The sequence below is a fragment of the Vulpes vulpes genome, chromosome 14 (genome assembly GCF_048418805.1).
Source record: "Vulpes vulpes isolate BD-2025 chromosome 14, VulVul3, whole genome shotgun sequence".
Lineage (NCBI taxonomy): Eukaryota > Metazoa > Chordata > Mammalia > Carnivora > Canidae > Vulpes > Vulpes vulpes.
This window is the reverse complement of record NC_132793.1, coordinates 110,761,143-110,788,597: the sequence shown is the minus strand read 5'-3', so window position 1 is coordinate 110,788,597 and position 27,455 is coordinate 110,761,143. Positions and strand designations below refer to the sequence as shown.

Genomic DNA, 27,455 nt, shown 5'->3' with positions numbered 1-27,455 from the left:
GCTGCACGGCACGGGGCTGAGCACCGGGCTGGGCAAGGGCTGCAGGAAGAGCGAGCGACCAGGTGGACATGAGTCCAGGCGGAGGAACCCCGGCGAGTCGGGAAGGGGCGAGGGGAAGAGGGGAAGTCCCAGGGAAGATGAAGCCTGGCGACAGCCCCCCGAGCTGACGCCCCCCCGCCCCAGCACCAGGAGAAGCCCCGGCGGCACGCCGGCCCTGGGGGACCCCCTCCCGCTCCTCGGGCCTCACCGGGCCATCTCGGCCTGCCGGTCGCGGTGGCAGGGCCCGGGGATCGCACCTTCCCGGGAGATCGCGGCGTGGAGAGCGAGCAGGTAACCCTCGGGCCCACCGCGTCTGGACCCGCACCCCACCCGGGCACGCGGCCCCTTTAAGGACTTGCTGCGCCCGCCCGCCTCCTTTTTTCTCGCCCGCCTCGGCCTTCCCGACCCGCCGGGAGCGCGCCTGCGTCACCACGCCCCAGGGACAGGGAGAGCCATTGGTTGCCGAGCTCGGGGCCACGTGACAGGGGGCGGGCGGGGCCTCCGCCGGAAAGGGCGGGCTAAGGTGACAGCTGTGTCGTTGTGCGTAGGTGCGGGCACCGCCGGGCTGACCTTCATCCCCGCACCGCCCGCGGCAGGGCGAGCCAATGACTGCGACGAACTGGGGCACGTGACAGGGGCGGGGTTTCCGGAAGGGGAGGGGCGAGGCGAGCGGCTTGATGCGCGGTAGGTGTCGCGGGATTCGCGATGCCAGGCGGGGTCTGCGGCTCGCCCCGGGCTCTGGAGGCAGGCCTCGTACCCGGACGTCTCCCTCCTCCTCCCCAGGACGCGGCCCTCCGCCCGGGGCCTCTCCTCGTCCCCCGCTTCCTCCCGGGACACTGTCTCTCCTTTCTCTTTCCTCCTCCCTCCTCCTCTCCCTCCGCCCCGGGACACTGAGCCTCTTTCCTCCTCCTCTTCCTCATCTCCCTCCTCCCAGGACACTGTCCCTCCTCCTTCGTCGTCGTCGCCGCCCTCCTCCTCCGCATTCTTCCTTCTCGGGACACAGTCTTCCTTCGTCTTTCTCCTTCCTCCTCCTCCTTTTGCCTTCCTTCCTTCTCCTTCTTTCCTCCTCCTCCTTCCCCCTCCTCCTTCCTTCCTCCTCCTTCTTTCTCCTTCCTTCCTTCCTTCCTTCCTTCCTTCCTTCCTTCTTTTCTCCTCCTCTTTTCCTTCCTCCTCCTCAGGACACTGTCTCTCCTCCTTCCTCCTCCTCTTCCCCTTCTTCACCCCACACACACCATCCCCTCTTCCCGGGAATGCAGCGCCCTCTTCTGTCTGGCATAGCCCTGGTGCCCTGGCCGGAGGAACTTGGGCAGAGTCCAACCAGAGGGATCCATGGTCTATGGTAGGGGGTGCTGGGAGGGGCTCAGGGGAGCAGCTACCTGCCTCTGCCGAGTGTGCATGAATTGGTGTTGGTTGAAGAGGCTGTGTACGCCTTGCTGGGCCTGGCACCTCCTTATACCGAATAAAACAGCTCTGCAGCTAGCCCAGCACCCCTGCTGCCGCAGGCTCCGTCCCTGCCGAGTGCCCGACCTCCTTGGGCCTTGTCCTCCTGCCCCACATTCTCTCCTTGCTGTCACCCTACCAGTTCCTTCCTGCAGCTCTCTGGGTGCTTAGCACGAGTTTGGACGTGATCTGGGTTTTTCTGTGCAGTTACAGAAGTCTAGCCCTGAGGCTTTGCGGTGTGCAGAGGCTGCTGTGTGAGTGTGAATGAACGGCGTTGTGAAGGGAAAAGTACCGCAGTCACATTTGGGCAAAGCTCAAGTTTTATTTAGATGGTTGTTGTCCTTTTCTACCACACACCTCTCCCGTTCCTGGGATTGTAGTGCTCCAGAGTGAATACTTTGTGGTTGCGCTTCTTCTAATTTACCACCAAAAAATTCTTGTCGGCTGTGCCCAGAATACCACCTTGAATTGTATTTCACTGTCCAGGTCACCCCCTGAAGAGCCCAGGGTGCAGCGGAGCTCAATGTCACAAATTGTGAAGCACTAGGTGGTCACCTTGTGTCTCTGCCACGCGCATTTCTAGTATGGATCAGAAACTGTCCAAGCTGGTAGAAGAGCTCACGACTTCGGGAGAACCCCAGCTGAATCCTGAGAAGATGAAGGAACTGAAGAAAATTTGCAAGTATGTCTTCAGGTCCAGCAATTCATGCTGATCGCTGGCTCAGCAAGTCTGAGACACCCCCAGGAGATTGTGGGGCTTCCCCTGGGGTCCGGCCTCCCGCCTGGTCCGTCCCAGCCCTGCCTTGCCTGCCTCTGCCATGGTCCCTGTGTGTGGGGAGGGAAAGCGCAGGATGTTTCCCCAGGGCCCTGGGGACCCTGCCCTGGCAGGCCATCCCGCTGTGGGCCCCCGTTCTGGGGTTGGGGGCAGGCTGGTGCGGCAAGAACACTTCTAAGGATGGCTCTGTTGGGAGCACAGGTGCACAATCGCTGATTGTCCTTATCCTGCATTTACAAAACAGGAAAATTGAAGTCAGTTTAATGACGTCGTTAGCTTTTGAAAAAAAAAAAAATTCAGCACAGATCAGCTGTCACAGTACACCCAGAACACCCCCTAACAGCAGTGGCTTCTCTTGCAGGGAAGAGAGCTGAGAGGACTACAGGAGGCAGGGTGTGTGGTGGCTCCTAGGGCAGGTCCCAGAAGCTCCACTGACCTTTCCTTTGCTGCACCTGCAGGGGAGGCTGGGGGCTGGGGTCTCTGCTTGGCATGAAGTCTGTCCTGCCTTTGTCTGATGGGCCAGCTGGTGACCACTCTAGGCTTTAGCGGCCATGAGCCTCTGCTGTGTCCACTCAGCTGTGGACAGTACTGATGAACAAAGTGAAGGAGCGGCCATGGTTGTGTCCCAACTGGGTGCTGACACTGGATCTCCTGATTTTACATGTCATGAAGTATTATTCTTTTGGTTTGTTTCAGCCATTAAACCTGTAAAAGCCATTCTTGGCTTGTGGTCATACAGAAACAGGCAGGGGCCGAGGGCTGCAGTTTGTCCAGCCTGTTCTGGACAAAGGTTAGAAGAGTGGGGGCGTCCCTGCTGCTTTGCATGCTGTCCGCACACAAAGCATGTAACGCAAGGCTGACGGGTGTCCCCAGGTCTTCCGAGGAGCATCTCAGCCACACCTACCACCTGCTCACAACCCAGCTGAGCCAGGAGCATGCCCAGATCCGCCTCTCTGCATTCCAGGCCATAGACGAGCTCTTTGCCCGGTCTCACCAGTTCAGGATGCTGGTTGTTTCCAACTTCCAGGAGTTTCTGGATCTCACACTGGGCACTGACCATGAGCAGCCCCTGCCACCCCCCAGGGAGGTGGCCCAGAAGCTGAGGCAGGCTGCCACCCGGGCTGTCCACGAGTGGAATGAGAAGTACGGGGCGGCCTACAAGAAGCTCGCCTTGGGCTACCACTTCTTAAGACACAGCAAACAGGTGGGCAGGCTGCACTCTGTGCTGCATTGGTGGACACACTTGCCTGGCCACTTGGCTGCCAGCTAGGGGTGTGGAGGGCTTCCGGGAGTGGGGCAGCAGCTCTTCGAGGAAGACATGTGGAGGGAGCTGGGTCTCTGGTCCTGACTTCCACAGAAAGCCCAAAGGAAGGGAAGTGTCCTGTGGCCAGGAGTTGAATCCCGTCAGGGTTTGTTGTGGGCTCTGGTGGTCCTGGCTGCTGCTGCCTCTGTCCCCCTATCCTGGCAGCTCAGGCCTTGCCCGGGGCATCAGGCCAGTCTGTGCAGCCTGACATGCCGCAGCCTGACATGCCGCCTGGCTCTGCACCTCTGCAGTCCCCTCCCGGGGTGTTTCCAGGCCCCCCGGGATGGGACAAGTAGCATGCGCTCTCTGAGGTGCTGCTGACTGTGCTTCTGTGGGGGATCGATCATTGCTGTCCACGTGTCTCCTTGTGTTTAGAAGCCTTGGAGCCAGGGACACACAGGGCCTGGCTCATGGGCATGTCTTCTCTCAGGCCTGGTTTGCCTTATTCTCTCTGTGTTCTATGTAGTCAGGTCTCATGTCTACTTCAATTTCCCAGGTGGATTTCCAGGATGTGAGCGCAAGGACTCTGGCAGAAAGGAAGCGGGAGGAGGAGAAGCAGAAGCGCTTGGATAGAATCTACAAGGAAAGGTCTGAGCGGGCCGTCAGGGAGATGGAGGGTGAGTGCATGGTGAGGGACCACCCTGCCATGGGGGTGGCAGGTGGGCAGCCCCAGCCCTGTCCCCCGGAACCCCTGGGCAGCCTCTACTCTCCCACGCCCCCTGGCGGCGCTGCATGGGAGCTTCCGCAAAGGTCTCTAGGCTGGCAGCAGGGACGTGTGCCTGTTCATCTCACAGCCCGTTTGCTCTTGCCAGCACCCCCACTTCAAAACCTGACCCTTCCGTGAGGGACAGGGAGCAGGCCTCTGCCCCCTGAGGATGGTGCTGGCGGGCCCCAAGGAGGTCCCTGCTGAGAAGCAGCCAACCAGAGTGCCATGGTAGAGATGAGCTCTCAGTGGAGTGCTGGGAAATGCTGTGTCCTTATAGCTCTCCCCTGGCCTCTCTCTGTCCACGGTGGCACAACCACTTGGTATCCTTGGGGGCACCAGTAAGCTTCATGGCAGAAGTCCAGACCTGTGTGTGTGACCAAGGACATCCCACAGGGCGGCCTTGTGCAGCTGTGTTTGTGGCTTCTTCATCCGAAGGAGTGGTCTCTATCGGGGGAGGAAAGAGGAGGCACAACGGCCAGGCAGCACACAAGGACCCAGCCCACCTGCCGCTGGCATGTGCCTTCCCTTTGATCAGTGCCCTGTGCTGGGGGCAGGTGGTATTGTTTTGCTGGTGACCCAAGAGGCAGTACCTGTCTCTGCAGAAATGTCCGAGGAGATCCGGAGCTGCCTCACGGAGGTGGAGACCTGCTTCAGGCTGCTGGTGCCATTTGACTTTGCCACAGGCCTGGGGACAGCGTCACCTCTGGTGGCCTTCCCTGTGTCTGAAGAGAGTGCCCGCTGCCAGGCCGGTGCTGTGAATCATGGGGACGAGGAGCAGCCCTGCTGCAGCAAGACCCTGATCGCCTGTGCCCACCTTCCGGGAGCCGTCAGTGGGGAGGGGCCACCCCAGACTGCCACGGGGGCCAAGGAGGAGGAGGGGGACAGTGATGGTGACAGTGACAGCGACAGTGACGGAGAAGGGTTTGTGCGGCGCCATGGCCTGGGGTCCCACAAGTACACACTGGATGTGGAGCTCTCCTCAGGTAACCCAAGCTCCTGCATGCTGGCCTGGGCTTTCTACCGTCAGCCATGGGCCCTAGGGACGCTGGCAGAAGCCGGAGTTCTTGGGACCGTGAGCGGAGCAGAGCAGAGACTCCGGGGTTGGGGTGAGGGGTGACTTGAGGCTCGGGTCCTGTGGTCCCACCCTGAGGTCCTCCGTGTGACAGGCAAGCCTGACACTTTGAGGGGCTGAGGAGCCCTTGGGGAGGCTGTGCTGCCCAGTCCCAGGCCTGTCGGGCTCAGAGGGTGACTGTCGGGCTCAGGCCAGCCTCTGTGGCTTGCAGGAAAATGTGGTTGGAGAGCGGCTTCTCACCATGTTCGTGATGACGTAGGAGAGATGCAAAGGGCCCCACGTGGCCTGCACCCTTTGTGGGCTCTGGGTGGTTTGGGAGCCTGCTAGGGATGTCAACAGAGGAAGAGCAGTCAGACTACCTAGTTGTGTGAAGACCTGTCAGGCGTCTTGGGTCCAGCAGCCCCAGGGGAACTGTCTGGTTGGGTCTAGAGGGACAGACAGTGTGCAGAGGTGGGGGTGCCCAGCCAAATATGGGCTGGGGGGTGGGATGTGAAAAGAGCCCCTTGGGACTGAGCCTCCGTCCTGAGAGTGGTAAGGGGCAGCCCCAGGGGGTGGGGGTCCAGGGCTTCCACAGGTTCTGTGGGATGAGCAGGGTCTTCAGGCCTGTGTGCAGGGAGATGTGCAGTCTGGCTAAAATGGTCTCCACCAAAATCAAAATTTAAAGTAGTGAGTCTGTGTCTCTGGGGTGAGGTGTGGGGTCCTGGGCAGAGTGTGGCTGGGGCAGGATGGATGAGACGGACAACTTGCCCCATGTCCTCTGCTGACCCCGTGTTCCAGACGCCCTGAGGGTGCATGAGGACGAGGACAACCACGCTGTCATCCACTCGGCCCGCGATGCACTCAAGCTTATCCAAAACAAGTTTCTGCCAGCCGTGTGCTCCTGGGTCCAGGTAATGCATGTTTCCACCAGACACACATGCTGGGGGTGCTGGGGCCACGTCAAAGGGCATGCGAGGTGTGAGGGAGGGTGCCCTAACCTGCTCAAGTGACGTGCCCCCTCGCTGGCAGCTCTTCACCCGTGCAGGGGTCCATGGTGGACACTTAGAAGCTGCCATTGACCTGAAGGCGGAGCTGGAAACCGCCCTGAGGAGATCGGGAGAGCTGGACATTAAGCCTGAGGAGGGGCACAGGAGGGAGGTGAGTGCTGCCAGGGGACTGGGGGAGGGAAAGTGAGGAGACCTACTTTTTGAGCTCAGTTTTCAAAGTGAGCAAGAAATCACTGGCACTCAGAAATATTCTGGCTCTACCTCGCTGGGAGCTCCTTTCCTGAAATGGAGGGTCTGACCAGGAGGGTGAGAGAGCACTGCATAGGCAGGCCTCCCTGTGGATGAGGGGCTAGGACAGGGTCCAGGGCAGGAGGGCATGGCAGAGCTGGGGAAGGAGGCAGAAAGTTCTAGTTAGGAGGGAGATCACAGGGCCTGAGAACTAGCCCAGCCCTGCTGCACTTCTGCAGCCTAAACCTTCCCGAGTACCCCCAGCAGAGCCTCCCATGAGCTGGGAAAGGCTTTCTGGGCTCAGGGTCTCATCCTGTCCACCTGCGCGTGACCAAGGACACACCATATTAGGGTACGTGCAGGAGACAGAGAATCCAGACTTGTTCTCGGGCTTGTGCAGAGGGCCGTGTCCCTGGCCAGGGCAGATGGATACCATGGTCCCAAGCGGGGCTCCACAGAGGAGCTCCGGGGCAGTGAAGCAGGGCGAACATTTGATGTGGTGCCCCATTTGGGGAGGATAGTCAAGGATATGTGTCTGCTGGTTGTGTAGCACCTCCAGGCACCGTGTGGTTTGAGAGGGGGATGCTGGTCCTCTCAAGGGTTGTGTCCCCGGGCAACCTGGTGACGCAGGGACAGGCCCGTACCTGTCGATGGGGTGCCAGGAAGTCCATCAGCTTCTGGGATACCAGACACTGGGCAGCAACCCTGAGCCTCGAAAATGGTGCCCCCTCCCATGAGCCTATGCCAGGATCTGGACCTTAATGTCCAAAAGGGATGTGAGAGCCGTGTCCTCTGCAGGTGTCCTCGGGGCCTGCCAGCAGGGAGGGGCAGCCACAGCTGGAACAGCAGCCGCTGTGTCAGAACCAGGAAGACAGCCTCCAGAGTGCACCTCTCTGCTGGGAGCCAGGCCCCTGGACCACAACTCCTGGCCTGGCTCTGGGCAGATGTAGCTGTTAACAACAGGAATTCTGGGGTGGAGGAACAGTATTCCCTGGTGAGGAAGAGAAGAGCTTCGGAGCCGCTCAGACCTAGGATGGATGGGGACCGACACCCTGGCTCTCAGCACCTAGTGAACTGGACCCCTATGGGGCCCCTGGACACCTATCACAGCACCCCTGCCCTTGGTGTGCCTCTGAGCAGCTGCACCAGCGGCTGTCCTCCCAGTGCAGGGTATGCAGGCCACGGGGACCGGCAGAGGGCACTCTTGCCTTTCTCCCATGAAGCTGTGCTGTCTCAGGAAAGTTCTGGGCAGGAGCAGGGCCTGCTCACAGCCTCGCCTCTGCTGGCTGATGTCCTAGTGGATTTCTGTGGGTGCGAGATTCCTCGCAGAGCATTTCAGGTGTGTGACTTCACTAAGAAGTTAGTTTTGTGCATTTTGATCAAGATCTTTTTTTTTTTTTTTTTTTTTTTTACGATGAAGGGAGGTTGTTGTGTCAGGAGGAAAGTGATCTGGTGCACTCTGCCCAGCACGTCAGGAAGGACTTCTTTCCGAACGTTAGAAGACCCAGGATCACAGCATCAGAGCAGAGGCTGGCCTGAGATCAGGCAAGGGTGGGGGGACCGGGTGGCTCCCCTGGGTGCCTCCTTCATGGCGCCCTGAGGACCAGCCCATGTTGCATGAAGACCACCTCTCCACAGCCAGGTCTGCAGGAGCTGAGGGAGGTGCCCTTGGGGGCTGAGAGAGCCCCGGGGTTGTGAGGGCTGCTTGGGCAGGATGGTCTTGTCCTGCCAGGCCTGGGGATTGGTAGCACTGCTGGGGCTGGCAGGACACTGAGCCCAGAGGTGGCAGCAGAACCTTCATGTTGGCCTGATGCCGGCCAGCCCACCCTGGCCTCATGGTTCAAGCCCCCAGGGCAAGGGCGGGTGTCCTGTTGGACCCAGGGAGGACGGCTGCTGTGTCCCGAGTGCTGGTACCCCCAGCGACCAGTGGGCAGTGGCCAGGGTGGGTCGGGTCCCCTCTCCAGCAGATGCCTTGGGGATCTTGTGGGTCCAGTTTGGGGCTGCCTAGTTGTACTGTGGCTTCTGCTGCCCCCAGCAGACCCAGGGGCTCCAGCCAGCACCTCGATCTGCTGGACTGTTGGGGAACCCCCAGCATCGAGGGCATCGGAGGATGCGTCTGGTGGGGGCAGGCTCTGTGGCCCTGCCCCTCCTGCACAGGGTCGGCGGGGCGCACAGAGATCCCTGGGTCACTGGGACCTTGTAGCCTGGAGTTGCATGTACAGAGGCAGTGTAGCTTCCATCAGCCCAGTGGACACTTCCCAGATGCTTCTCCACAAACTGATTTTAAAAAGACAGTGCTCTGAAATCCTTGGAGATTGTGCTCATCCACGCTGGCGGGCAGCGGCGCCTGGAGATGAAGCGATTGGGGCCCGAGTGGCTGAGTGGCAGTGCCCCGCTCAGGTGAGCGCCGCTTCCCAGAATAGCCGCCCATATCTGCACATCTGCTCCCGCACCGGGCGGCCGCAGAAGCTGCTGCGGTAATTAGAAATTATGAACGACGTGTGCTCCACTCATTTTCAAATCAAACGTCTGGGGCTTTCAATCGTTTGCCTTCGCGTCTCCCCACCTCACAGAGGCCTAGCGGGTGGCGTTGAAACCTTGAGCTCCACAGGCTGAGCTGGGGACACTAATCCATAACGTGAGACCTAAGTATTTTTGAACTTCTGCCAGAAATGTCAGAGAGGATGAGCACAGGGCTCCTGGCCAGGCCTGGGAGCTGTCCTCCCCACAGCCCGACAGGAACCAGCCACAGGGCGGATAGTTAGAAGGTATCCTGGTTCTGGGTTTTGTGTAGTTGTTGGCTTGTATGTGTTGTTTTCCTCTTGACACGGAGGTTCCGTCTTTAAGATATATTTCAGCCAGTTTAAATATGTTTAACTGTTTGTTTTATAGAGTGTGTCTCAGTTCTGTTTGGAAGCAGCTGGGGATAAATCTGAAATAGATCAATGTGGAGCATCATTTGGTAGATTTAGTTTCCAGTCCTGCTGCTGCGGGAGAGGTGTAATAATCTGTGGCTGCTACATTCGTTAAACTGATAAAAATCCTTTATAAACTTTTAAATTGCCTGCGGTTTAATTATGTGGCCAAGAACAGCGATTATTTTGTATTGTGTAATTAACAAAATATTAATTTCCTACCAACCAATATGTCTGAAAACATTAACCTAGAGCACCAGTTTATATAAACTATCAGCAGTATGGTTTTTTTTGAACGACTGGGTTGTGTGTTTAAGTGGGTAAAATGCTTGTGTGGGTGCTTTGGTCTGATGAGCAGTCTGACGTGGCGGTCGAGGGCTCTGCCAGGGGACACATCCTCTCTGTTCCAAACGCAGCCGGACCACGTGGCTCAGGGCAGGCGTCCCTGGCAGATCGTGTGACGAGGATGTGCCTCAGGCAGGGGTCCTGGGTGCTCCAGCTGCCATTGTGTGGGACAAGTTTTCCATGCTGCTGGAGCCACATGAGGGCTGGCTTCCTGTAGGTGAAAAGGACAGAGCAGGAAGCCCAGGGAATGAAATGTTGAACGAGGGAGGCAGGCCGGGGAGGCAGGGAAACTAAATCAGCCAGCAGTAGGGACCTTGTGCTCGGCAGGGCCGGTAAACAACCTTCCTGGTGACATGGCTCCCTCCATCACACTGAAGGCCACGCGGCTGCAGCCAAGGGCTGGGAGCCGGGGGAGGGGTCACATGCCTTCCGCCCTTCTCACCAGGCCAGAGAGCACTCAGGTAGGCACCGAACTGCCCAGGCCAGCCCCTCACCTGTGCCCTGGGGCTCTAGGGCCCTTCTCCGCCCCACCACACCCAGGCCCTCCCTGTGCTGTGCGCACCCCTTGCTCTTAACACCTTCACATGTCATCCCTTTGATCCTATGAGCATCCCTATGAGGTGACTCTGTCACTACCCCATTACACAGATGGGAAGATTGAGTCTGGGGGAGGCCCTGAGCCTCAGTCTCAGAGGGTGATGTCTGCCTGCACTTTTGCCCGAAAAGGTTAGGCTGAGGGAGGACAGCATGTACAGTGGCTTCTGTTGTGTGGATGGCCACCTCCTTGGGAGGTGAGACCCGCCTGAAGGGAAAAGCCTCAGTCTACTGGGAAGGATGTACTGTCCCACCGCTTACCCACTCTCATAGGCCATGCCCTGCTTGGTGGCCTCCCTGCATGGGTGACCGCAGCACAGGCTCCAGGTACTGCCTGAGGCTCCTGTGTTGCGTGACGGATGCCCTGGAAATGGACCCCCAGGTGTCCCGTTGCCCCGTGGTGTTATGGCTTGCACTGCTGGCAGGCCGGGTGCGGTGTGGGAGCAGTTTCCAAGGCAAGGCCTGTCGAGAACCCCAACCTGCCGCTGATTTGGATCAGACAAGAAACGGGGCCACGGTCATTCTGGAATGCAGTGATGCACATCTGCACCAGCTCTATTCTGAGTGGGGGACCTTGTGCTCTGCAGCCTTGTCTGCATCCAAGCAGGCTCTGTGTGGCCCTGAGTGCTGTTGTCAGGGGCCCTGTTCCCTCCTGCTTGCTGGTCAGCATGCGCCCCACCGTCCTCTGCCCTCTGAAGGCGCGTCCCCAGCCGCTGGAGATGCACATGAGATATTGGCCTGGCTGGGCAATTTGCACGGCCTTCCAGGGAGGGCATTAGCATATAAATAGCAGATGCAATGACGACCATCACAGCTGAGCACGTTTAATTTTTAGTTTATAAGATAGAATGGGGTTTTAAATGCATGGCCATCAAGCCGCTGAAAGACAAATGCAGTTCGGAGCTCACTTGTCTGACGAGGCCTTACATCATTTTTTTTTTTTAAAAAGGGAAACAGACACACATAAAACTGAACAAAAGTGATTTCTTGGGTGAAAAGTAATTGAGATTGCGCACCGAGTTAATTAGATCGTACAAAATTTATTTAACGGTCCCAGCTGCATCTCAGGCGTGCGTTTGGCGGGCAGACCTGCTCCCAGAGCCAGGTCGCTCTTCCTCTTCCCCTCAAACAATCAGTAACCCCGATACCCCCACTGCTGTAAGCTGATTGTGTTGTATATTTTAGCCATTTTATTGCTTGTTTAATTATGATCCCAGAGGCTCATTTTTCTAAATCCTTTTAACTGTGGGTGCGAATCCATTTGTATGAGATCAAGGAAGGCCGGAGCCCCCGGCCTGCACCTCCCTGTGGCTGTGGGCTGGCTGGCCTCTCCCGAGGGGCTGCCCAGTGAGGGAGGTGTCCGATGGGCCGTGGGGCTCTGACCACCGGCCAGGGCCTCCACCTGTTGGAGAAGATGGGTGCACACCTCAGATGCAGTGTGGGGGGGGGGGGATTGGTTTCTCAAGACTGTTCTGTGTGGTTTGTTGCTCCCAGCAGCATTGAACAGTTCACAAGTAGACCCCAATTTGAGGGCATGATTCTCTTCCTGTTCTCACAGCATCCACATGCCCCTGCCCACTCCCTGCCCAGGACCTTGCTTGCCTGGCTCAGGCCTGTTTCTGACCTGTGACCTTTGACCTTGAGGGGAGGTGGCCACCTCACTGCCCCACATAGGACTGGCTCCCATGAGCTCTTCCTGCAGGCCTCAGTCTCCCCAGACTGTACTGCTTTACACAGGTCTCAGGGAGGGCTTTCTGGTTTGACTGTGGTGGTGTCCATGTTCTTAGTAGGTCACACAGGTGTTGTAGCAGTGGTGACTGCCTGACCAGAGCAGTCCTGGGGAAGCAGAGGAAGCTTCCTCTGCCTCTGGACACTGGCTGTCACTGCGCTGCCCTGATTGGGCTCAGGGTTTGACGTCCAGTTCACTTTGTGCTGCGGAGCTTTCGGAGAGCTGAGGAGCCCTGGACTGGGAACGAGATGTTGAACTTGGGAGCTTTCGAGGGTGGATTTGGTACTGGCCGCATAGTCCACCTGGCGCTGTACCACCCGCCGTGGGTGGGGAGGGCCGCCCCATAGCCAGGGAGCTCACCACTCACGCGCACCAGTGCGTTGCCACAGAGGCCAGAGGCCCAGCTGCGGGGACCCTGGGTGGGGGGTGGGGGGGCAGCTCTTACCCCGGGGGAGTCCCCAGGCTCTTGCAGAGGACAGCGTCCTCCTGGAGGTGTGTGCTGCCTGGTATGGCCTCGTCAGTGCTAATTTAAGAACAAAGAGGAGCCCAGGGCTCCATATTTCATCTTGGGAATAAACAGTTGTAGTTAGGGAGAAAGAGGATATAATTCCTAATAGTTAGCTAAGCAGCTGAATATTTTTTAGGAAATGAAAATTTAGTAAAAGTCCCTGGCAAAATTGAAGGGTGTGAGCAGTGAGCGTCATATTTTATGAAAATGACCTCCATATTTTAAATCCGGCACTCCGTGTTATGCATTGTAGCACCCAGTCCACATCTACCTTTTAGAAAATTAAAACACATAAATTCTGTTTAGTGTTTGATACGCACTGCACTAGCCGAGAACCGTAATGCCCTAAAACCTTGGGCTGCTTTCCACCTTTCATAAATTCCTGGGTAGATTCTATACAAAAATAATTTTCAGGTCCGTGGCTCATTGTTATTCAAACGTGATTGATCGCCGTCATTTGCCCAGCTCGGGAGTTAAGTGCCCCTGTCATTTCCAAAGAGTATAATTGGGACGTTTCACAGGTCAGTGGTGGAGACAGGCTTCCCTTTTGATCAGTGTTAGACTGATAACAAAAAATTACAGTTTCCGATGATGAATGTCTCCCGTGCTTCCCAGATGCACCACCGTGGGTTGTACCCAAACAAAGTGCATTTGCATCTGATTATGCCTCTCAAGGCAGGCGTCCTGGACCGCAGGTACAGCCCATGTGGCTGCTGATGCCCAGTCGCCGTGGCCGCCACCAGGCCTGGCTCTGCGGGGACTGGCTGCTGTGAGGGTGCAGCTTGGCATCTGTGACCCACTGGGCACAGTGTGGTCTCCTCTGTGCCCCCGAGGTGTGCTGCTAGGAGAGCCGTTGGAAGTGAAGGCATGTGCCGCATGGTTCTCCATCCAGAGTTTGTCTCTTCCTGCCTTTGAGGGTTCATGTCATGGGCACCCACCCGACAGGGGTCTCCTTTCTGGAGGGACTGAATTTGTTGGTGGCAGTGGTGCGGTCCGCACCCTGGTCTGGCTCAGCTGGCCCCCAAGTGTTCCAGGTGGGTTGGCAGTGGGGTGGGTGCTTCCCTCTCAGGAAGGACTGGTCCTGATGGTCTGTTCCCCTCCCAAGTCCTATCCTAGGGCTGTGGGGGTCACTGAGAATGTGGGGCCACCTACAGAAGCCCCACTCCTCTGCGGACGACCTGCATGGGTAGGGTCCCTGCCACACTTTCCGGGCCAGGTGCTGCCCAGCCAGCAGGGCAAGGGCAGAGATCCGGGTCTTGTAGAAAGGAAGCCAACCCCATGTGGTTCTTCAGGCCCTCTGGGTAGGGGGGCACGGAGGGGGGCCCCCAGCTCTTTTCTGGTGGCTCAGGGCTCCTCACCACACTAGCCTGGATGGGGAAGGGGGCCTCAACCAGAGGAAACGGTTTCTTCAGTGGCTTTTTAAACAAGTTATTCTTAAGGACAGAATATTCCACAAGTGCTGTCATGGGAGCGGGGAGCTGGCCTCTTGCTGGGTGATATCAGTCTCCTGGGGCTCTGGAAACACATCTACTGCATGAGACTCTATAGCCATGCATCTTCATGCATTCCCAAGGGCACTGGGCAGTGGGGCAAGTTTATATGTGGTTTGGATGGGGACCCTAGATGGCCGGCTGATGGGATAGCCATGGACCTGGCATGAGCTCAAGTGGGACCAGGCCTGGAGACAATCTTTTGTCTAAGGTGATGCAGCGTACCTGACGCTGGACCCCAGCCCGGAGAAAGGTCTCCACAGAGGCAGGACTGGGAACTCCTGGGCCTCTGTGCTGTGCTTATACACAGGTCTGGGGGTGTTTCCACAGGTGGCAACCCCAGGGGACAGGGACGAGGACAATGGCGATGACGATGATGACGGGGACTTTGTAGAGGTTCCAGAGAAGGAGGGGTATGAGGCCTGCATCCCCGACCACCTGCGGCCTGAGTACGGTGAGTGCAACTCGGGTAGCCAGGATCCTGCTAAGGATGCTGACCATTAGAGTGTGACCTCACATCTGGGTCTGGGGTCTGGGGTCCACTGAACAGGGGAGCCAGCTGTGGTGGATGCCCCACCTGCCGACACCACAGATCTCATGTCCCAGGCAAACCTCTGGCCAGGGCTCCTCCCCCAGGCCTGCCCTGCAGTGGGCTCCTGCTGCCCCTGTGTTGGGCCGGCTCCACCACCCATCTAGGGGGTACAGCCAAGCTGGCTACATGCAAGAGGCAGCCCTGTGGGGGACAGAGAGGTCTCAGCACTTAGGAGGGAGTCCAGGAGTGGGGCAGGCACCAAATGCCCAGGGGAGAGTGCTATGGGGGTGTGGTGTGATTCCCAAGGTGGCAAGGCCAAATGGGGCAGGAAAGAGACAATGGCTAGCAGTGGCTGCACCCTGTTCTCAGGCTCCCGAGGCCCCAGGCCCTGTTAGCTGGGGCACCCCTGCTTGCTGTCTGTGGAGTCACAGCCTCTGTGTCTGGCCCAGGACACCTGTGTACCTCGTGACAGAGGAGGGCTGCTCCAGAAATGCAGACCCACCTGCAACTGGTCTCTCCTGTCTGGGCTTTCCTTCTTTTCCATACCTGCACCCCAGGATGGTGGCCTTCTGGGGAGCAGGGGTGTGCGCCCACAGGATCTACCCGCACACACACAGAGGAAGCAAATAAAAACAAGACCATGGTTTCTGTGGCAAAACAAACCATTTGATTTCTGAATCTGAAGGTGAAATGTGAATTTGTTCAGATGATTGGCAGCTCAGGTGTGGCCCAGGGTAGCACATCTAGACCTGACACCTAACAGTGCAGCCCTGGTTCCTCTCCTGCTTGCCATCCACCAGCCAGATGATCTCTCCCCAGGCACCCACCTGGACGCGGAAGCAGCAGCGACTCATACCTGCTCCCTGGCCGCCAGGGGCCTGTGTGCATGCCTCACCCTCTGCTCCAGCCACGTGGGCCTTCCCTTAGTTTTTGGGTCTTCCTCTGACTGTTAGGCAACCTTCCTGTCTCTTGTTCCGTGCTCTGCGTCTGAAATGGTCCTGCCATCCCTGGTTTATGCTGCCACCCCCCCACCCAGAGGAGGGGCTCTCTGTGGCCAAAGGCCTCACCTGCATCCATGAGGTGCCTGGGGACTGCTTAAGGCACCTGTTAGGAGCAGTGACCGCCCTCCCGTGCCCAGGCCAGGACAGTGAACAGTTGGGGGCAGGACTTGCCAGGGAACAGCCCGCTCAGTGTGGTCACTTCTCTAAGTTTCTGCAGCAGAGGAGCCTGGTGGCAGGTAGCCCCTGCCTAAGAGCCTCCTGTGGCTGGCAGGTTGTCCAACAGAGGTGAAGCTGCGAGGCTCTGGGCCCTGCCTGGGAGCCCCACCCTGACCCTCAGCTCATCCTCTGACTGTGACTTTGCAGTTGCAGACTCTTGCCCTTGCCCTATGCACATCCCGCTTTGAGGACATTGAGCCCTTTCAGAAGGGAGAGCTGCCCTCTGGCCTGGGGTCACACTTGGACCACAGTGCAGTCTGTGGAGTGCTTCGTCTGTGCCACATCCACTTTGGCATGAGGGAAGTAGCACCCAGTGAAGCACTTGCTAGGCACCCACAGGGACACTCCTGCTGGCAGGGTCATAAGCGGCCATGGATCCTTTGGCCTCCCCACTAAGAGTAGCTGAGGGGACTGGATGACAGAGGCTGTGTGGGCCCTGCTGTGCTCACAGGACACGTGCCTGAACTCAGTGGGTGAACCTCCCTCCGGGCCTTGTCCACCCAGCCAGGACAGAGCAGAGGGAAATTGTCCCCACAGAGCAGCCTGCAAGCCTGATTGTGTGGTTCCTCCACCGAGCTCTGGGTGTTTCTCCAGCAGCAGGTGGGCGGCATGGGTGGGACGCCTCTTCTGTGCTCCTGGGGCACCTGACTGTGGCCTGCCCCCGATGTCCACTTCCTCGAAAGGCCTGGTGCATGTGGAGGGAACCAGAAGCCCTGTTGGTCTTGGTGCCAGCTCACCCGTTTTCTCTGGAAGGCTCATGACATTCTGTCACCTGGAAGATTGTGCTGGTGGCTAACATGGATCAGGGCTGAGTGCTGTCCATCTGTGTTCCCAGACAGGTGGGCTGGGGCAGCGATGGACACAGCCTGGGTCCCTGGGGGTCATGACCCAGGGGAGACTGCATCCCCAAGACAGCCATGCCACCCTGGCCACCACCCTGAATGCGGCCGTGAGCCCCAGCGGGCCCCGGGGCTCTGGAGGTTTCCAAACACAGAAATGTGCCGGGGCAAGTCAGTCAGTTCATAACACTAGTTTATATTCCGCCACTGTTTTTTCAATTAAATGCAGGTGAACCTGCAGTAGATTCATCTAAATCCACACGGCTGCGGAAGCTGGCGCTTTTTCTTTCTCATTTCTTTCTCTGAATTTTCACCGAGGGGCTTTTATCTTCCCCTTAATCCTACCATTTCTGTCAGGACATAATCTCTTTCTCAAATTTACATTTTAATTACAAGGCCAGCTGAACTAGGTAAAATCAATAATGTCAAGCTCGGCGGCCTAACTCCGCACGGAAGCCGCAGCCTCTCCATTTCCCGCTATCGATTCATCGCTCCCGCCCTGTCTGCCTTAGTGCTCCAGGCAAATGGGTGCCACTTGGTCAATTTAAACAAAAAAGGGGATTTGAGCAAGTGTAGGATTCTTTCTGAAGGCAACTGTGGAGTAAATTTGAGGCAGGGTCCCATCCCTGAGGCCCATGCCCTCAGATGGCAGGCTCAGCAGGGGAGGCAGTGCCAGCTCAGTGTGGCCTCTAGCTCTTCCCGGAGGATGCACGCTCCCGGGCCTGAGGAGTGCCGCCTGCTTTTTGGGGTCTTACTTTGAAAGTATGTCAGCGAGATTGATTTTCTACAACAATGTGAAAATGGTAGTGTTTTTTTAGTACTCTGAGTATTTACTCTGCTTTAACACGCTTACCCATCTTTTTAATGGTTTAAAACAACAAATCAATGAAAAATATATTTCATTCTTGTAACTCCTAGGAATTCTCATATTGATCTTCAGGCTGTGATTGTATCCATCTAAATGCCACAGTGCCCACTTATCAGCCGCCCCCCCCATCCCCCGCACCAGGCGTGTGCGTGTGGCGCGTGCACGCTCATGGGCTGACTGTGACAGGCTCTGCGGCAGTTAGTGATACACCTTGTCAACATCCCAAGTAGAGGTGTTGGGGGTTTGGGGAGCTGGAGCTAGGGCATCCTGGTGCTGATGGAGCCTGGTGCGGGGTCCCCACCATGGGGGGCCTGTCACACCCTAGTGGCTCTATCCTCCATGCTCAGCGGCCGGAACCTGAGAAAGGGCAGCAGGAGGCTTGCCAGGCATGTGGAGCAAGGGCAGGCAGATGATTCCTGCAAAGGGCCTATGGGCCTCGGGAGCTCCCAAGAGACCAGCTGCGTGTGTGGCCATGCGCCGGGAACACCATGCATGGAAAGTGGCCGGTCCGCTGAGCCCTGTGGTGCAGCATAGGACTGGGCGGCCGCCTCCAGGTTAAGTCAGACTGCCCCTGCTGCCTGAAGCAGATGCAGTCCCTCCTGGCAGTGCCAGCCCAGCCAAGACTTTCCTCAGGTCCTGAGTGCTGCCATGTCCCTCTGGTTTTCTCTCTAAATGCAGTATTTGTGATCCGTGTTGTGGGGGGTTGCTGGGTGGAGCTGTGAGTTCAGCGGGACCATCTACACCATGAGTCTGTGTGCTCAGGAAGGGTGAATTAGAGGGTGTGTGTCAGTTTCTGGGCTCCTTCTGACCACCCCGTGGCCTAGAGATGCGGTCTGGGGACACTGAGGTCCCCTCGGGTCCTACTGCCTGGTGGTCCTGGCAGGTGTGCGTGTGCACTCAGAGGGCTTCTTGGAGGCAGCGTCCCACACGCCTATTGATTTGGCCTTGATCTGTGAGGTCCGCAAAGCCCACCATGGTGAGCCCCTGAGCTGCTTACCAGATGCGCTGTGTCCCTCCTCGTGTGTCCATTCTTACTGAAATGTCATCCTGGCAACGCTGCCACCCCACTTTCTCTGGGTCCCCACTTGCAGCATAAGTCTACTCGCACGTCTCTAGCGTCGTTTGTTGTAAGTGGGTCTCATGTGGCCCGCAAATCATTAAAAGTTTTGGAACTAATCAGCCTGCCTTTGAACTACTTTAATCCACATGAGGAATGATCACTACGTTGTTAGATGTCTTAGGCACTTTGTCGCCACTTCTGTTTCTTTCTTCTTCTGACCTTTCATTTGCTAGATTATTAAATCCATTTATTAAATATTAATAAAATTGTAAGAAAATTGATTTTTCTGAGGGTTGTTCCTCATTTTTGAAAGATTCATCCTCATGTTTCCTGCACACAGTTGCTGTCATGGTGTAAGGACGACTGCACTGCCCTCCCTCCTTGCCTCCCCAGCCCAGCCCTGTGCTCACGCCTACATGCCTTGCCTACATGCCTTGCCCCACGCCCAAACTCACTTCCCTCCCTAACGGATTGATTACTTGATCTGAGAGTGTTTTCAAAGCAGACCTCCCGGTGGTGCCAGAAGGGGTCTCATGCCCATGCAGCCCCTCATGGGCATGGCCAGATGCTAGCAAGCTGGATGGAAAGCTGTAAGCATGAATGTCTTGTCCTTCAGTCTTCTCAGGACAAGCTCCAGAGATGGCACGTTCACCGTCACTGCTGATGCCAGTGTTGTCCATGGTATCCACCTTTTCTTGTAGAAGCTTTTTGGATCTTTCTCTTCATCCTTAATGTCCTTAAATTTCCTCATAACTTGACCATCCATTTTTTCTGTCCATTTCCTGACACTCAGTGGGCTTTTTGCCCCATACCTGAGCTGTGAGAGAGCTCCCAGGGGTGCCCACCATTCAAGTGTGCCTCACCTGTTTGGTACATCGTCACCGCAGGAGTGTGCAGCATGCCTGTGTGACGTCTCGTCCTCTGTCTGAGACACGTTGCTCAGTCTGTTTGTTTCCTTCTGGGTGGGTCAGTCCTTAAGCTGTGAGCCGTGCTCGGCCCCCAGGCCCTCAGCTAGTTTGGAGGGGCAGGGATGGCGTGCCACTGGTCTCCTGATCTGTGTGCTGTGCAGCCCTGGAACCCTGGCTTATATGGTGACAGCACAGAGAGGGGCCAGCAGGGGTCAGGGAGGGTCTGGCTAGTGGAATTGAGGAATCTGCTTTCAGCCTGTTCTGAGGACATGGGGACGGCCATGTGCCATGCAGGTGTCGTCGGGAGACGCAGGCATCGTGGCCCACAGGTGCCACGTGGAGCATGGCTGTGGCTGTTGGAAGATTTGTTGCAAACACATGCAGTCAGTCCCATTGTGACAGCAGTGCCCCTGGGGGTCTGCCTGGAGTCTTGGGAACAGTGGCCGGAAACGACACATCTGTGTTCCAGGGCTGGAGAAAGAGCCGGCTGTGCGGAGCTTGCCAGTGAGGAAGAGGACAAGGAGGGACGAGGAGGCATGTGACCCCACCTCTGCTGCTGCCCAGCTGCATCAGCTGCGTGGACGCTTGCCCCCATCCCCAAGCCCCAGGTGACGTCCAGATGCCCTGCCTCTGCGTGGAGCACTGAGCTGCCTCCTGGCTGCGAGGCCCCTTTGGCTTCTGTGGAGGCAGCCCTGGGCATGTTCACCGGCCAGGCGAGCACCTGCCAACATCTGTGCCCACGGCAGGGGCTGCCAGCAGCATCGGGGGGTCCTCGGAGCACTGGCATGTCAGCCAGGGCACAAGAGAGGCTTGAGGCTGTGGGGTGTGAGGGACAGATGTCATAGCACCCCCAGGCCTGGCGTGAAGGCTAAAGATCCGAGACCAGCTCCTTGCATGGCTCCCTGGGGACAGGTAGGGCTGCCCTGGAGCCCAGGTCTAGGGAGAGCAGAGGACAAGAGGGAGAGGCAGGTGGCTGTGGCTGGCTTCTGGCATGCATGGTCAGTGTGTCCTGTTCTTGTGGCCTCTCCAGGGCACCTGTGGGACCAGAGGAGGCTGGGAAGCTGGCAGTAGAGCGGGCCCGGGCACCTTTTGTGCCCTTTGGAGTGGACCTGTGCTATTGGGGCCAGGAGCAGCCAGTGGCTGGGAAGATCCTCAAGTAAGTGTGGTCGCATCTGGTTCCCATGGGTGCCCAGCCTGCTCCTTGCCTGTCCCCTGCCTGTGAACACAAAACCAGGCACAAGAGGAGCATGAGGGCAGTTAGCACGCACAGGCTCCCTAGAACTGTGCCCCAAAGTGGGATTTGGGACTTTCTCTGAACCTCTCTTTTGCTCCCTGGGGAGATGTCCTACTTTACCTCCTGGTATCTTGAGAGCTCTTAACTGACCCATCCTGCTCTGCCCCAGACTCTGGTGCCTCTGATGTCCACATGGGCCAGGCCTGGGGTTCTGCATGGACCTTCTGGGGACCCATCCCCTCGCTGTGCTGGCCTACATGCTCTCTGTGGGGCTGTAGCTGGGAAGGGGGCACAGTTGCATCCCCTCAATCTGTCGGGAGTGTGGCCCCTAGGTCGGCCCCCGTGGCCTAGCACTGCCTGTCCTCCTAGACTGGGGGCAGCACTGGAGGCTGTGGGCAAGAGCAGACTCTAGAGACTTGGCTTGTAGCACCTCTGACAGGGTCCAGAAGTCTCTGCACTCTGCTCCTCCCCGGGGTGCCTGGCGCCCTGTCCAGCAGCATCCCTGTGGCAGCTCTGAGAGTCTGATGTTGCAGGTGTGACTCTGAGCACCGCTTCTGGAAACCTAGCGAGGTAGACACAGAAGTGGACAGCGCTGATGTCTCAGAGATGCTGCAGAGCCGCTACATCACCTTTGCGGGGACATTTGAGCCTGTGCGGCACCGGTGCCGTGCCCTGAGGCCTGACGGCCGGCTCTGCGAGCGGCAGGACCGGCTAAAGGTGAGGTGGTGGCCAGGGCCAGTGGGGGCCACAGGCATGTGGGGATGGTCACCTTGGGGCCCAGCTGAGCCAGGACAGGGTGGCCAGGTAAAGTGCTGGGCTCTAGCCAGCCACTACCCTGGCCAGGCTCCTATCCCAGGGAGGGCTTGTCTGTGGCTGGCAGATGTTGCTTAGCCACCACCTTATGGCCAGGGTTGAGAGTCTGACATCCGGGACCTGGGCTGCTCTGCCCTGGTCACTGTGTCCCTGCTGTCCACTGTGCCTCCTGGGCCTGCTCTGTACTGAGCCTGGGTGAGCAGTGTGGAGGGAGGTGGTTTTGGCCAGACCAGTGTAGGCCTACCCTCCATCACAGATGTACCCTGAGGGCTGTGGTCGGCAGAGACAGTGGGCAGCCCCATCCGGCCGCCAGAACTGCTCTTTCTTTGTTACAGTGCCCTTTTCATGGGAAGATCATCCCAAGAGATGATGCGGGACGGCCCCTCCATGAGGAAGATAGGGCCCGTGAGCAGAGGCAGCAGCAGCAGAGGCAGGCAGGCCATGCAGGTAAGTGTGGGGCCTGGGGCAGGCAGGTGGGCCGCTGGGCGGGGATGGCCTGGGACCCTGTGTGTGGCCGCCTGCCACCTCTAGCATGGCTGTAAGTCACAACAGCACCGCAGGGGACACAGGCTTCTTGGTGGGCCATGTTTTCCTATAGCTGCCCCCAGGAGACACAGACACACGGCCAGAAACCACCATGTTATCTGTTGGAGGTTTGGGTTCTGGTTTCTGAATCACATTTTTAAGGAAATAAGGGGAACAGAGGTAAGAAAAATTACTGGCTGAAGCCTGCTCTCCAGACGGAAGAGCAGCTCGCTTCCTGCCAGATAGATACCTTCTGTGGTGCCTTGCCACGCCCTCCCCTCTGCAGAGCTCATGCTGCCAGTTGCCACCCTATAAGGCCCACCCTGGGCAGCATAGTGGGCTTTGGGGGTGTGTGTCTGGGCAGAAGCAAAGAGATCCCAGGCACATGTGCTGGCACATGCCACATGCTGGCCACCTGATGTCAAAGGACCCCTGAACAGGGCCAGGTGGTGTCACCTGGAAGTGACTGTCCCTTTCTGGGTGCATGTGGGCATGCTCAGAAGAGGGTGGATGCCCACCAGACCCTGGTCTGTCTCAGTGTCTCTGCCTGCATTAGGGTCTGGAAGACTTGGCCACCTGGGGCTCTGTCTGCCCCAAGAAGCCAGGTTGCAGACCCAGAGCCCTGAGGAAGGGAAGGTGGCCTGCATGTGAGGGTCCCAGCCAGGCCGTGTTTGTGGTCATTAGTGGGTTTTTTCCCTTTGACAGATGTCAGATTTCAGGCTGACAGGGCGTCCGAGCCCCCGGGCCATGGATGGCGGCAGGGAGGGGCCAGTGACCTGCTAATCCGCGGGGCGAGGCCTTCCCTGGTGGCTCACACTCAGGAGCAAATTAAGTGCGTATTTTTTGTGTCAGCCCTGAAGAGTATCTGGTTCTGCAGCCCTCAGTGACTTGTTAACAACAGGTATCGGCCGCGGCCGCGGGCCGGCGCTGGCCAGTCAGATGTGAAATAGCGTCTCTTTACTAACTACAGTATTGATCCCCGCCTCCCTCGCACGCGGGGCAATTTTCTTTTCCCTGGGCTAACCTCGGTGACAATGCGCGCCGAGCTGCAGGCCCGCCAGCGCACAGGAAGGCCACGCGGCCCCGCCATCTATTGATTTTCTTCAAAGGCTTTTAAATTGCTCCTTCATTTTACTGAGATGCTCATTCCATCTCTACCGGGCGCCGGTATTTTTCCGTGGTGTTTAAACAATTGCTGCATTCACTGAGCTCCTAAACTGTGGCGCCTTCTTATTATGGGAGATAAACTGTTTAGACAGTTTTCCTTAATCTGGGATTAATCATTCCTGGGACTGAATCGTGCAGCCCTGCACTCCCTCACTTCAAAAAATCAACCTGGGGAGGCCTCACCGTCTATCTGTGTGGGGCATGCATCCTGGCCCCTCGGACCCTGGCCGCAGGCTTCCCATGGGCCGGTGGCCGCCACTGGTGTGTGGGGTGCCAAGCAGCCTTCCGCAAGCTGGGGTCACTGTCCGTGGGTCTGGGCGCATGAGGGTGGCTGTGCTGTCACTCCTGAGCGGGATGGCACTCTGTCTCCTGGACCTCAACTCCACCTGGTAGAGGGAGTCCGGCCCCCACCAGGGTTGGGCAGAGGAGGCCAAGCCAGGGCCACAGCAGGGCCCATCGAACCCAGGGCTGGGAGCCCCAGAACATTAGGCCATGAACCCTCTCCTCAGTCCCCACAGAGGTACAGCCCCAGGCTGGCCAGGCCACGCCCTGTGGGACCTGGAGCCCTGTCTCCTGCTACCTTGCCAGAGCTCACCATGGCCGACCGTGTGCAGCAGGAAAAGCAGAGCTATCCGGGTGAAATGACCCCCTCTTGCTGAAGCCTGTTGTCAAGTTCTCTTTGGGCCAATAAAAAAAACTTGGCCCGTCCTGACCCCTTGGTTGTGGCCGCCCCTGCTGCGTGCAAACAGCAGGCAGCCGTAATTGGGGGCCAATGGGGCCCAGTACAGGTGCGGCCGGGAGGTAGCCTGCATGTGGCACTGCCCCCCCAGCTACTAGCCTCCACTGCCTTCCTGCCAGAAGGGTCAGTGGGTGTACCCAGCACCTTCCTGGCCTCTGTGGGCACAGGGGCCCATGGGGCACAGGATGGTGGGGGACTCAGCCTTGGATGCCTGCCCCCCTTGTCACTGGCCAGCAGTGGGCACTCTGAGCTGCCCTCAAGGCAACGAGGGATCAGGAGTTTCTTTAAATCTTGGGGTCTCTTGGCAGACTGGCAGGACCCCGAGTTTATGAGAGATGTGGAGGCCGCCACGGGAGTGGACCTTGGCTCATCTCGGTCCAGCGGGAGAGGCAAGGGCAAGCGGAAGAAGCATCCCGGCCTTGCCGACCTGAAGCAGCAGGCCAACACTGCCCGCGCACGCATCGCCAAGAAGGTGTTTGCTAAGTAAGGGCTGCATGCAGCATTCCTGCCACCCCACGCCAGGATTTGGGGGTGCTGCAGTGGGTTGGCTGAGCTCTCTAACACCGTGAAGGTCCAGGGCCCGAGACCTTAACTCCTCTCTGCTACGCCTTTCTCCCTGTGACCACTGGGTCCCCAGGCAAGATGGGTGCTCCTGGTCAGCAGGGGGCAGGGGGCCAGTCAGGAGCAGAGCCCGGAGCTGGTCACCCTGAAGCTGATAGATGAGTGTCTTCTCTAGTAGGCAGAGGCGGGGGGTTGGGGGGGGTCACTGACCAGCACACCATCGTTTCCTGGGGATGAAGTGAGGCCTCCATGGTGACTGCTGGCACTGAGCCAGCTCCATGTCTCTACCTTGCCCAGCTAACCTGGAAGGACTCTTGTGGTCTGTGGGCAGGGAAGTCACCTCCAAGGCTGGTGTGATGGGAGGCACCATGCAGGTCTCCACTCCATCAGAGCTTGGCCAGTGCTGTGAGGGAGGTGGGTCAGGGATGGGGCATCTCTGCAGCACAGCTGGACCTGCCTGGTGGCTGTGGCTGGGACTTGGCAGGGCCAGAATAGGAGGGCCACCCATCAGCACTGTCACTGCCTTCCTGCCACTGTGGCTGGCCAGATGAGTCTTGCGTGCACAGGTGTTGCCAGAGGCTTTGGGGCACTTGTTTAGGAAGCACCTGCGGGTCTCTTGGGTACCATCAGGCCACCCAGGGGGGCAGCCTTCTCCAGCAGACCCCTAGAAGGTCTTCAGCTCAGTGTAGTGGGTGAAGGAGGCTCTTCTCCTCTCTTGGCCAGCATCGCCAGGTATTTGGCCTGAGTCAGGTTGGACAGGAGGGTAGCTTTCTCTGTGCCCACACGGAGTCCCCAGGGGCTGTGGGGAGTGGCTCCTCATTGCGCCTTCGCGTGAGTCAGCATCCTGAGGACAGTGTGGCTCCCCAGGCTCCAAACACAAGGCTGGCTTCCTGCAGATCCACCAGGGGTAGAAGGCACCCTGGGTGTTGATACCCAGAGTACTGGCCAAGGGGCCTCTGTGCCCGGCCTCCTCTCTCCATCCTCAGAAGGCCTTCATGCTGGCTTCGTGGCAGCAGCTTTATTGCCTAGAACTTGTCCTGTGGGAGGGGCACAGGTGACCATGCCCTTCATAAGGTAGCAGAACCCCTGGGATGCACCCAGCAGTCACACAAGCACTGGGGGCAGCAGGGCATCACTGCTTGGTGGCCTCAGTGGCTTCCTCCTGAGCACAGAGCCCAGGCACTCGGGCAGTGAGACTCACTTGACCTGCCTATCTGTGCTTTTTGCTGCATATCCTGCACTGTTGCCCCATGGCTGTGCCCTGAGGCGCTGTGTATGTGGCTGGGCAAGAACAAGCTGGGAAGGATCCAGATCTGGTGCTTCCTAATTGCGTCTGCCCTCACACTGCTCCACGACAGGTTGCAGGGCAGGCTCTGCCTTTATCTTGGGGTGTGGCCTGGTGCTGGTGAGATTTGGGGTCTAGGGAGCCCACAGGATTAGTGCCAGGACTGCTCTTAGGCTCTCTAAGCTGTGGCACCTCTAGTTGGAACCCAGAGCCCTGGCCAGACTTCCCTGATCATGTCTCACTTGCTTTCCCCACAGGGCAGCTGTGCAGAGGGTGATCACAGCCATGAATCAGATGGACCGGAGGAAGCATGAGAAGTTTGCAAACCAGTTTAACTATGCGCTGAATTAGAGGGCCAGACGATGTATGTGGTCTCCTCTGGCCATCAGCTCCTCTTCTCCCTTGGCTGGTGCACTAGGATGGGAAAACAGACACAGGACTGGGCTGTAGCCACAGCCACCGTTGTTTTGTGTATTCAATATGAGAAAATAGTACAGATTCAAATTACAGTGCGCTGCAGGTATGGACTGTCCCCTGCTGTGGCAGGCCATGGCCATCTAGTTATGGGTCCTGCCTGCCTGAGATCCTGGAGGTGACATAGGCAGCTGTGTCTCGGTGGGGCACCTTGCAAAGCCAATCCACTTGTGACATGCTTCAGAGTGAATGGCCCATGTGTGACCCCCCACTCCCAGCCCTTTCCCCAGGCAGTGGTCACTCACAGGGGCTCTAGGAAACCTCACACTTCATGTAAACACTGTTTTTAAGACAAACACAAAGAGAAGTGAGCCGTTCAGTGTTACACCTTGCATTTCCAGTGCACAAAGCGTTTTGGTGACGGATCTGCATTAGAATGCCAACAACTACCTCACTGCTTTTGTTTTTTAAAAAATAGTTTTATTGAGATAGAACTCACACACCGTAGGATTCACACTTTTAAAGTGTACCACTTAGTGGATTAAGTACATAGTACAGCCTTGGACCACCTGGTTCTAGAACTTTCATCACCCCAGAAGAAAGCCTGTCCCACTCCTCACTCCAGCCCCTCCCTCTTGTTTGTGGCTTTGCCCTTTCCAGGTGAACGGAATCCCAGCAATATGTGGTCTTTCATGTCTCCTGGGTTTTCCATGTCGTGGAATATGTCAGAGCCCCATGCCCTTTAGTGGTGCAGTGATGACACCCAGTGTGTGGGCACAGCACACTGCTGATCTGTTTCTCACGGACAGTTGGGTTCTCTCCACACCATTTGGCTATTATGAATAATGCTTTTGTGAACATTTGTGTACAGACATACATGTCCATTTCTTTTTGGTTTACACCTAGAAGTGGAATTTCTGGTTCATGTGACAACTGTTTTGACTTTTTGATGAACTGCCAAACTGTTCCAAAGGAGCGGCACCATTTTCCTTACATTCTCACCGCAGTGCGTGAGAGTTCCAATTTCTCCATATTTTTGTCAACACATGTTATTATCTGATTTAATTGTAGCCATCTTGGTGTGAAGTGGTATCCTGATTTGCATTAACTTGTATTTTCCTAATGACTAATGATATTAATTATATTTTCATGTGCTTATTGGC

At 57.5% G+C, this 27,455-nt stretch overlaps 1 protein-coding gene across 5 annotated transcripts; it reads left to right on the top strand.

Annotated features, from left to right (window-relative positions):
• UVSSA (UV stimulated scaffold protein A) lies at positions 1-27,455 on the top strand. 5 transcript variants are annotated; one of them, XM_025998776.2, is made up of 14 exons: positions 1-330; positions 1,966-2,161; positions 3,128-3,458; positions 4,054-4,174; positions 4,866-5,246; positions 6,113-6,225; positions 6,344-6,472; positions 14,461-14,584; positions 20,024-20,162; positions 20,585-20,710; positions 21,322-21,505; positions 21,937-22,048; positions 24,341-24,515; positions 26,136-27,455. In XM_025998776.2, exons 2-14 carry the CDS (start codon positions 2,064-2,066, stop codon positions 26,227-26,229), a joined length of 2,127 nt encoding a protein of 708 aa, XP_025854561.1. In that variant the 5' UTR covers positions 1-330; positions 1,966-2,063; the 3' UTR covers positions 26,230-27,455. The 5 variants fall into 5 exon arrangements, with proteins under 5 accessions (XP_025854561.1, XP_025854560.1, XP_072593826.1 ...); XM_025998775.2 differs by lacking the exon at positions 1-330 and adding an exon at positions 543-723; XM_072737725.1 differs by lacking the exon at positions 1-330 and adding an exon at positions 672-723 and having other exon boundaries at positions 3,219-3,458.

What these genes read in the sequence shown, in the direction of transcription:
- UVSSA (XM_025998776.2), top strand. Translation starts at nt 2,064, where the DNA reads ATGGATCAGAAACTGTCCAAGCTGGTAGAAGAGCTCACGACTTCGGGA. An exon ending in TCTTAAGACACAGCAAACAG is followed by an intron (nt 3,459 to 4,053) that starts GTGGGCAGGCTG and finishes TCAATTTCCCAG; the next exon opens with GTGGATTTCCAGGATGTGAG. An exon ending in GTGGCTGGGAAGATCCTCAA is followed by an intron (nt 20,711 to 21,321) that starts GTAAGTGTGGTC and finishes CTGATGTTGCAG; the next exon opens with GTGTGACTCTGAGCACCGCT.